The 10,906-nt window shown below is 44.8% G+C and overlaps 1 protein-coding gene across 4 annotated transcripts in view; it reads left to right on the top strand.

Annotated features, from left to right (window-relative positions):
- The first annotated feature begins 960 nt into the window (after positions 1-960).
- dmd (dystrophin) overlaps positions 961-10,906 on the top strand; it is a 225,378-nt gene continuing 215,432 nt past the window's right edge. For 2 of the 4 annotated variants that reach the window (XM_086200177.1, XM_086200186.1), the window contains exon 1: positions 961-1,114. In XM_086200177.1, the coding sequence (XP_086056303.1) occupies positions 1,033-1,114 (82 nt within the window). In that variant the 5' untranslated portion in view covers positions 961-1,032. The remainder of the gene's footprint in view (positions 1,115-10,906) is intronic. The other 2 variants (XM_086200196.1, XM_086200202.1) reach the window with 1 other exon arrangement.

Below are 10,906 nucleotides of genomic sequence, written 5' to 3'. Positions count from 1 at the left end.
TTACAACATGAAGGCCTAAGTATCAGACTTGTTCCCTTCTTTCAGCTAGTTTGACGTCACAAAACAAAAACCTGTTTCCTCCATTTACTTAGTTTAGAACTTTGTTGGCCTCAAAAACTAAACTGAGGGACCAAGTTCTCAGTTCTGGACCCGGCTTTGAACTCTGCTCTATTACCGTAAATTCTCATTCCGGATACTTTTCGCTGCTCTTTTCTCCTAAATCCGTCCGAACATCTCGCCTGAGACGCCAGTCAGCTGGGAGGTAAGCTCCACCCCCCCCCGGCCAGGCTGTCTCCCAGTAGGTGCGAGTCGAACTGGATCCATCATATCATCTAATAATAGGAGCTCTCAGCGCCGTGCGTAATGGAAGCATTACAGTAAGAGAGGAGCAGCTATCGGTTTCCTGCAGCGTCTAATATTAGCAGCACAATGAGCGCTGGGAGAGGAGCGGTTGATGATTGATTCCTCCTCTGGGAGCTGCCGGCGTCCATCCGGGAAACGTTCACAAACACCTCCAACGTCTCCAGGAGCGCTACCTGCTCCTGTTAGGAGAACTACGCGGGTTGTGGCGTGTCACGTGACCGGCGTCCTCCACAGGTCAAAGTTAACTCAGAAATTCACCCTCTGCGAGATTTTGGAGCCGCCCCCCTCCCGTCCCTCCCTCCAGGCGGAAGTAAGATGCGTCTGAAAGGTGTCGGGTTTTACGCATGGCGTCCGTCAAACGGGACACAGAGACCCCTCCTCGGACCCTATTTCAGGGTGGGAATGCTCCGACTCCCCCTCCCGCCCACCTCCTCCACCCTCCCTCTTGCACACCTGCTCGCCTCCGTCTGCCTGACAGGGAGGACACTCCTCCTCTTCCTCCTCCTCATCCTCACCTCAGTTCAGTCTCTTCCATCCTGTTTTGTGGAGTTTTGGGGTTCCCCTCCTCCACCTCCTCCTCTTCTTCTTCTTCATCATCATCTCTGTTGGATCTAAGCCGTCCGGTTCCTCACATTTGTAACTAAGTTGACCGCGGACAGCCGGTGACCGATGGCGGAGGGTGTGCGCCCCGAGGACTACTGCGACGAGCTGGTGGAGGACGAGTTCGGAGAGATCATCAAGTGTCGATCCGGTAGGAGAAGAAAACTTTATTAACAGACGCCGAACTTACCGGTGCCCTGAGATACACGCGTACTGAGAAGTATTTGATGTACTTTGGTTGCTCTGGATGGAGAGAGTGAGAGTGAGAGTGGTGCACCTGCTGGGTCATTGTCAAAGCTTCTGTTGACGTCAGCAGGAGCTATTTAGTTGTACTGTATTACTCTTTATGTACTACTGCCAGTTTGACGACATTTCCCATGAACCATCTCTGTCTCTCTGTTGCAAAGTTGAAGCTGCTGCAGATGTTGTTGTGAGTCTCGCTTGAGTCAACTTTGTCCATCTCTGCAACGTACTGAGTTTCTGTCGGCTCAGAGTACTGCTAATTGCTGGATATCGCAGTAAAACTTGCTTAGTTGGAGTACTTTAACTGGTTGTATCCTGCGGATCACCTGGTACGTTCACCTGTGTCCATGTTTTCCGTCATCCTGGCCTGCAGGACCTCCGTCTCCCGAGGCCAGAGGGAGAAAACAAACAAACAGATAAACAACGTGTTGAAAACAAGTGAACGACGCAACCAAACACAAGAGAAAACCCAACAATAGTATGTCACCTTGATGACATCACAGTGACATCATCGGTTGTTTCTTTGCTTGATAATCTTTAGATTGGTAGATTGGAGAGTCTTTGTAAACACTACATATTTACAAACTGTAAAGGTGGTGTAAATGTTGTATATTGTAGTACTACCAGTTAAAAACAAGTCATTGTACTTGTACTGCAGAAACGCAGTTGTGGCGCCATCGTTGACGTGTTGGTTGTAATTTGGTCTCATGGGTCCGTACCAAAGAAAACATGTTCCTTCTCTATAAACCACATTCAGTTTCATTTTTGACAAAACACAAAATTTAGCACAACTTTTCAAATTGAAACAATAAATTTGAGTCATTCGGTCACGTGTAAGCAAGGTAACAAGCGCCCCCCCCCCCCACCCCCCCGCAGCTGAGACATGATGACGTCCTGGTGACATCATTAAGAGGATGGTTTGGTTCTGACCAGGTTGCGAGCCGTGTTCGCAGTTCAGTTCTGTGACTGCGACTCTTAATTCTGTGTATTTCTCTCCGACCTGTCAGGCCTCCCCAGCATTTCAGCACCCCCCCCCCACACACACACACACACATGCACGCGCGCACACACACACACACACACACACACCACCGTCACCACCAGCCTCACGCAGGGCTAAAAGCGTCCTGGATGTTTGTGTGATCATGACACGAAATCCCTCACTGAGGAGGTTTGATTTCCTCTTACAGCGCCTGTAAATACTGGATGACCTCAAACGTTCCATTGGTGGGGCGGGGGGGGGGGTAGTGTGGGGGTGAGGGTTAGAGTTTGATGCTAACATGGATTCCCTACGTCCTCCTCCTCTCCTTCACTGTGTAAAAAAACTTAAATAAAGCTTTACTGAACAAGAAGGACCCCCCCATCGCCACACTGACGCCCCCCCCCCCCCCCCCCCCCCGGCACACAACTGGTGGGTCAGCTCATGCTAGAAATAGCGGTCAGCTGCTGGTGTTGGGTGTCACGTAGCCGAGTGTGGGTGGTTGCCATGCACCCTTCATCTCTCCGTCCTCTCTCTCTCTCTCTCTCTCTCTCCATCTCTCTGCCAGTTTATACCCAACTTCTCGTCCTGTTCCCTCCTCCTCCAACAGCACCTCCTTTTATCTGCTACTTGTTCTTTCCCACTTCTCTCTCTCTCTCTCTTTCTCTCTCCCTCCCTACCTCCCTCTCTCTCTCTCTCTTGCTCTGTCACATCTGAGACCACCCGAGTCGTTCCTCAGCGGCGGCGTGCTCGGACCGGCCGTCAGTTGCTAAATCGAGCCGTCTGTCTCCAGCCCTGGACAACAGACGCTCAGTCTGGAGTGTGAAGTGATGTCACCGTGGAGCTCCAGCTGGGCTTTACATTCCGGAAATATGGAATTTGTCAGGAATTTAAAATAGGGGAGAAAAAAAATCTTTATTTTGTGCTCTGAATAAATTCTTCTCGTGCACATCTGAAGGATCGTCCTCCTCACAAGCTCTTAATACGCCCCTAAAATCTGCTGTGATTGAATGGTTGAACCTGTGATTCATACAATTACATCTCCTTGTGTGTGTGTTCTCTCTTTAAAATGACCCCCCCCCCCCACACACACACACACACACACTCACACACTGTTGGGAATGAACTCATCATTGAGGTAGTGCTGAGGTCATTGTCTTCTCCACCAAACGTTCATCCCAATCTTCCCATTACTACGTAACTACGGATTCTTCCGGGCTATTTATCCTCTTGATGTTCAGGTTTTGTGATGTCACATGGCCCCGCCCCTCGGAGAATGGGCACTTTTGATTTGTTACAAGCAGAAGCCGGTATTTAGAATTGGATTGTGACACCAGACTGGAGCCACAAGCTGCCTTTTAAATGACGTAAACCCTCCTCACTGGCCTGGTGTGGAAATAAACCAGGAGCAGGACATCGTCTCCATATTGTAAGAGGATCTGGAGGACATGTATACACACACACACATATATATTTATATTCATATATATATTTTTAATTAAGTCTTCCAGCTCCGTGATATTTGCATTTATGAACAGAAGATGGCAGCAAAGGCACCTGGTAGCTCTCTCAGCGTCCTGGGAGAGCCTGCTGGCCGGCAGTAAGAGCACATCTGAGGAGAGGCCAGAGGAAAACACACGTAGAAAACACACACACAGACAAACCACAGTTGTTTACCTGTTGGAGGACGGCACGGAGTGGCGGTTACAAATGTAGACACACCAGGAGCCGAGGCGACAGTGTCAGATCTGACCCACATGGAGTTTCTGGGTCACTACAGACCCGAGGAGGAGGAAGAGGAGGAGGAGTGTTTGGAGGATCCCAGAGGAACACCCCCCTCTCCAGCCAACTCCACCACCACCACCCCTCCCTGCTCAGTCACATCTGCCCAAGAAGAGTTTTTGGGTTGGGGTCACTGCAGGGTATCGGCTTGACTCATCCACACATTTTGGAGGAGGCGCACGGAGGATGGTGTTTTATTAAAGCCTCCATTATCCTCCCCGATGGTTGCTGTGGTGTCATTTGAGGACAGCTGGTGTGTGTGTGTGTGTGTGTGTGTGTGTGTGTGTGTGTGTGTGTGTGTGTGAGAAGCGGGGTCAGCTCCTCGGAAAAGTTTGATTTGAATGCTCAGGCTCCTCCAGTCTGGTCTGGATTAGTCAGCTCATCAATGTCCGGATCGATAGTTTTCATTAAGTTTTCAAGACTTTTTTCTTTTTTTCTTTTTTTTTTAACTTGAAGAATGGAACAAAATGCAGCAAAAGTAAACCGTTCGGAGAGAAAGACGAGCTTTGTCAGACGCCTCGGAGAAAAAGAAAAAAAAAAGTAAGATTAAAGAAAAAATGTTAATATTGAAGTGGACAGTCTAACAAACACATTCATGCTCAGAAGGTTCTTTTAATCACCTCCCTTCCCTCGCTCACGTCAGATCCTGCTGTTCAAACACCAGACTCTTAAACCGAGAAATATTCTCGACAAGGTGGAAGCCTGAAGTGGGAGAGAGAGGGAGAGGGAGAGAGGGACAGAGAGATTTGTTGGTTCGTCAAGTGTTTGTGCTCTTGAAAAGTGTTTGTGTAAAGGATGAAGAGCTGGAGAAGTTGTCCCTGCTTGACTTCTTCACTCTCTCAGGCATTCACCGCCAACATGCTTGACAGATTATTTTATTTTATTTATTTAAAAAAAAACAAAACGGGGGGAGTGGGGGGGGGGACAATTTTGTAGTGGGGGAAAAAAAAACTGCAAAACTGTGGCGTAAAAACATAACATATGTATCACTGCACAAACAATAGCTGGGAGAAATGACAAAACATGTGACCTGAAAATATACGTGTGCTTTAGAGAGTTGAATCCACAGACAGACGTCTTCTACGTATTCCGACTTCATCTTGTCTTATGCCATTACCATGAAAACTGACGTAGAAGGAGAAGATGGCCCCCAGATGAACGCACACCCATGTAAAACAAGGAGAGAGCCTGCAGGAGTCAGAACTGAGTATGTGTGATTTATACTGCATTCTGCGTACTATTACAAATGTTATGTGGTGTGTGTGTGTGTGTGTGTGTGAGCATCCTGCATGGAAATAACAAGCTAAGTTATGTAAATGACATGAAATGGAAGGAAGGAATGAAGAAGCGGAGAAGAGGGACAGGTTTAATTTACAAGACTGATACCGGCTCCCGTCCTTCCTGCAGCGCTCCGTTCCTGCAGTGTACGAGAACCACGTGAAAATGAAAATATGAGTTAATTAGGCATCAAAAAAGTACAAGAAAAAGTGTGTGTTTGTACCTTTACACTTGCGTAGCAACGCATTTAGGATGGAGACAGGAGTTTGAGTCGCTTCGGATGAAAAAAGAACCATATAAATGGCAAAAAAAACCAAAAACAAAAAACAAGGCTCTCTGAGTCGAGCAGCTGGAATCACACATCACGCCTCCTAAAAGAACCATGAGGTATAAAGAAATGTGTTTTCGTGGGGAACACGGGAATGATCTCAGAAAGCGAGCTCCTACTTTTGGAAGTGTTTTTTTTTTTTATTTTCTCCTCTAATAGGTGTGAATAAATTTCAGGAGATGCAGAATTCTGTTGAGTTTTTTGGGGTTTTTTTGACTGCGGTTTGCTGTCCCGGTGAACATTCTGTTCCACGCAGCGGTACAACATCATCTCCCTCATTTAGTGTGACGGCTCTTGACGCGTCAGATGGTTCCTTCTTTGGTCGTGTCACAGTGACGGATGATGACACAGCGCTGACACTCGTAGTCATACTGCCTCGACTGACACGGCTGTTGTGCTGTCAGCGTCTCATTTCTTCTCTTTTCTTTCAAATAGGACAGAATACACCTTGTATAGCATTTGTCAAGTAGGCGGGGAGGAAAAAAAAAGTGCTGGAAACTGAATCCTGCAGCAAAAAGGAGAGAAGAACTCATCGTTTTGCATGATACATTGCTGTATTTTACTTTATCACGTTTGCAAACGTTGCACTTTCTGCCTCTGCTTCAACGGGAAGAATTCTTCAACTAAACACATAATCACATTTTCTGTCTGAACTGAAATGGAAGATGGTCTTTTCATGCACTTGTGCACAGAAAACGTCTAAATACACACGTGGGAGTGTGTTTTAGTTTGTGTTTTTACAGACATTCATTCAAAATAGTGGCCATTTGATGAGATAACTCCTCGTTTGTACATTAAAACTGAATTCTTTCCTTTTTTTTAAATTTTTTTTTACAAACCTTCAATTTCGCAAACCACATGGGAAATTTAATCACATGTTATTTTTATGACTGGGTTTATTTATTTGAATCTACCATGAGTTTGATATCTTTAAAGACCATTTTCTCAGGTATCTGCAGTTTTTTTTTTTTTTTTTTTTTTTACAGAAGTGCTTCTTCATATATCATTCATAATCTGATTTGTTGAAGATTTTTAAGCCCCAAAACATGGTAAAAGATGGATTTTTATTGCAGTTCACTATATTTTCTGATTTATTGAGTAATAAAAAAGAAAGATTAAGTCCCCTCAGTAAAAACCATTCATTCTTATAGTGTTGTCAGGTTGTCAGAAGGGGCAAACTGAACTGGAATCTGCCTGATTATGCTGGAGTTTGGGTTATTCAGGTATTTTAAAACCTAAATGCTGGCAGTAATGAAGCAAACAGACTTTGTGCACATTAATTTAGAGTCCATCTGGTCAATGAAAGAGCAACAGTCCCTCTTTTTGTAGCTCTGTTTTCATCCTCTCTGAGATAAATATCTGCTAAATTCACTACTTTTATCACCAGCTGTCTTTGCCTGTCCGCTGTTGGGCAGATACGCTGAATTTATCGGGGTGTTTGCACTAAAAACAGCTGCCGGCTTTTACTGGAAACAAAGTTAATGAGTAGTGCTGAGATTAAACCAAAAAGAAAGTCAAGCTCTTTGAGGAACTGCAGAGCTGGTGATAAGGACCGGAGGATTCACTGCTAACGTTCACATAAAGTCCATCCATTATAAAAGTGATACTTTACCCTAAAAGTGAATTTTACATTTCAAGTCCTCATCAATGGGGACCTTGAACTCACAAAAAAAAATCCAAAAAAAATCACTGTTTTACTTCTTTGTGACCACAGAAAGCAAAAAAAAAGGGCCATATAAGCATATTTAGCTAGAAGCTAATAGCTAACAGAGCTAACAACAACAAACAAAAACAGAATTTTCGAGTGCAGACAAACAAAGGAAGTGTTTGTGGACTACAAAGCATACGGCTCCATAAAGAAGATGTGTATAATGCTGGACGTGCTCTTGAAAGTTTAGTTAATGATAGTTTTGCTACTTTTAGTAGCTCTGTAGACATTATTAGCTTCAAGCTAAATATACATAGCTAATGCTTCTTGAGCTGTGGAGAAGTGACACTGCGGAGAGAGAGTATCTTTTTTAGCTCAAGATGCCTTGAATTACAAAATACATGGGTTTGAGTATAGTTTTAAGATAGAAGACTGTTGGTCAGGGCAAAGTTAGTCAACCGACTTTTTTTTTTTGATTTATTGCTGCTGTTACGAGTTCCAGGGCGCTATTAGCATCAAGCTAAAAACTTGTAGCTAACACTTTATACCTTCTGGAGTTACAAAGAAGTGACACCGTCAGAGAAAATAAGCATCTTTTTGAACTCAAGACACCTATTTGTAAGTACATGAACAGCAAAAAACACACTTTTGTTTAAAGTATGACTTTAAAATAAAATAGTGTTGGTCTGAGTTGCAGTAATTTGAAATGTGCTATGTTACGCTTTCGACTGCAAACGCAACAGAGGCTGGTGTTTGAAGGTACAACAGTTTATAGTGTGTGTTTGTGTTCTTTGAGCCAAGTGAACACTTTAACCTGAGTGTGTTAAAGTGAAATAGAGTGTGTGTGTGTGTGTGTGTGTATGTGTGTGCGTGCGCGCATGTGCACTAGTGTTTGCCTAGCGAGTACAATTCCTCCTGCGCCTGATCTCGCAGCTCTGCACGTTCTAAATCTACAGTTGCCCCAGTTTAACCAGACTTTTTAATTTGCCCTCTGCTCTTTCCTCTATTTGCTCTCCTCATCTCTCACACGCTGTTCTCTCCTTTTCCTCTCGGTTATTTCTTTTATTGTCTCGGGCTGTTTTTACCGGCAACTTAATCACCGTCAACGGTGATTTCTGTTTGTTGGGGTTTGCTTGCATCTTATCTCAAGAACCACTTTTGATGAAATTTGGCGGAAAGACGTGGAAAGAGCAAGTGATCTAGGCCACCGCCGAGTTTGAACATGTTGTACTGTTGTCTCTGACACACACACACACACACACACACACATCCACAAAAACACACACTCTCCCTGCCACTCTTTTATTCCACCCCCCCTCTCTTTCTTTAATAAACCATCGGCGGCAGTGTTCCTGTCATTTTTTCTCCCCTCTCTCCCTGAAATGGTGTCACAAGGTTGATGAAAAGCAAAGATAGAGTAGGAGAGATGATGTAGAAAATACAGACAAGGAGAAACCGGGGCAGTGAAATATGGATACGTTCGAGGAAATATTTGACAGATGTCCAGAGGGCAGCAGGGTTCAAAAGGTCGGATGGATGATGGGATGCAGGGAAAGATGGAGGAGAGGGTAGAAACATGATGTGAAAAAAAAAGGGAAGTTACAAGAGAATTTAAGTTAAAGGACTCAGTGGTGGTCCCATTTACTGGAAATTCACTGATACCAGAGAATGTCTCCTAGGGAGAGAACTGGCACTGGCGGTACTTCCTGTTTCTGAACTGGCTGCAGTCACGTATCTGTCCATGTGAGGGCGCTCGCGGGCGAGTGCAGAATGAACTGAGGTCAAAGGGGCTCCACCCTCATCAAACCACTTTTCTCGGGATATAATTTTTTGTCAAGTAATTTGAAAGTTGCAATCAAAAGTTGGGGCTAAGAAAATACACTTTGCCTGATATTTTATTTTTTTTAAGTTCGCTTATGTGTTCCAAAAAGACGTTTAAAAATGCGATGACGTCACAGATGTCGTACTGCTTTGCGGCAGTTTCGGAGTCACTTTGGCACCTCTGCAGAAATCTCTTCCTATTTTAGTCAAGGCAGCGGCCTGGATGACACCAGAGCCCGTCTAACTATTGACATTCTCAGTTAAGATTCTGTTTCTGTTCTGGTCTCGCTTCAGACATCCATCAAGCGGGATCTTCGGCCGTAATCAGTCGCAAGTCCGTCACTGACCAATCAGCGGTCATTAGCAGAATGCGAACGTGTTATGGCCGACATCGACCCAACCTGAAAGAAATCGAAAGCACATAAACACTAACTAACTTCACTTTTAACGTGAAATCGATATTGAAGTTGCTGAGACGATAATAATAAAATTTGTGACTTCTCAGCGACGATCAGGTGAAAGAGACAAATTTAGGCTTCTAGCTCCGTCGACCTCCATTCGTTCTGCACTCGCCTGCGATCACCCCCAGTGGAATTCCGATGGAACTGCAACCAAGTCCATTCCAATGGGGCCTAATGGAGAGTGGCGTGGCTCCCCGTTGACGGGCTCTGTGGAGGGAGTGAGTCCTCTCAGGTGTGCGTCACCCACAATGGTCTTCATCACTTCCTGGTACCTTGAGGGTTCTGCCTAAGCGCCCGTCTGGTGGTGCTGGTGCTTGGCTCCCGTTCTGGCTAAAACATCCCCATCTTCTTCTTTTGATTTCTTCTATGTTCTTATAGTCTGATCTTTGTCTGCTGGCTGATTTTGGAGCTCTGGGTGTTTTTGTTTACGTTTTTTTTTCTTGTCTTGCTGATTGTGGCTCTGACATCCATGCCTTCCCCTCTTTTCGATGGCGGGTGAAGATCTGGTGTTGATCTGTTTTTTGTTTTTTTGTTTTTTTTAACGCTGCATCAGAAGTGCGGCTCCAGTCAGACTTTGGTGAATTGAATCTCTGAATAGATCCTCATGACTTTATGACCCGACAAATTTCTGGCCACACATGAAAAATAAAAAGTGTGTTTAAATCAACATCAAGCTTTATGACTTTCCAAGGTTTTTTTTTTCCATCACTGTAAAAACCTTCAGCCACGTTAGAAATATCCAGCAGCCCTAAACGAGGAATTTAATTTATCATTTGCATCCATGATCAAGGAGATTTTTGCTAAGCCGGCGGGAGAAATTCAAGTTTCAAGTCGTGCTTTAGATGACGTTATTGTTCCGTAGACGGTGAGGACTGAAGCAAGCAGGAATATGTGACAGACGTCCTGTGTGAGCGTCGACGAAGCTAATCTCTTCACAGTGTTTACTCCATTTTAATGCTGTTTGTAGCCGGTGACAGACACGTCCCCCAAGCAGGGGCTTAATGTTGCTGAGATTCATTAAAGGGCTGCGGGGTGGCTCGGCGGCTCAGTGCTGCTACTGAGCCTCCACTCACCACACCCTCTCCCCTCTCCTCTTCCCTCTCACCCAGACTTTTTATTTACAGATTAATTGCAGCACGTGGATGCTTCAGTTCAGCATCTCAAGCATCCCGTAATACGGATCAGAACTCAATATTCCAGTGAATATTGAGGCGTCATGGAGGATTTTACTGCTTCTTTCAATTAATAAAGCGACGCTTTAAGGAATTTCTTCTAAGGAATTTCCAGGTCGCTCCTGCAAACGCTGAAGGCTCGACTTACACCCCGCGAACAGATGTGTGCTCTGTTACAAAAAAGAAGAAGAAGAAGAAGAAGAAAAACCTAATATATCGTGAGATCCCTTT

The sequence above is a fragment of the Aulostomus chinensis genome, chromosome 1, assembly GCF_037954235.1.
Source record: "Aulostomus chinensis isolate RoL2024-O1b breed Wild chromosome 1, RoL_Achi_v1.0, whole genome shotgun sequence".
Classification (NCBI taxonomy): domain Eukaryota; kingdom Metazoa; phylum Chordata; class Actinopteri; order Syngnathiformes; family Aulostomidae; genus Aulostomus; species Aulostomus chinensis.
Note: the sequence above shows the minus strand (reverse complement) of the source record. Positions and strands in the feature narration are given on the sequence as shown.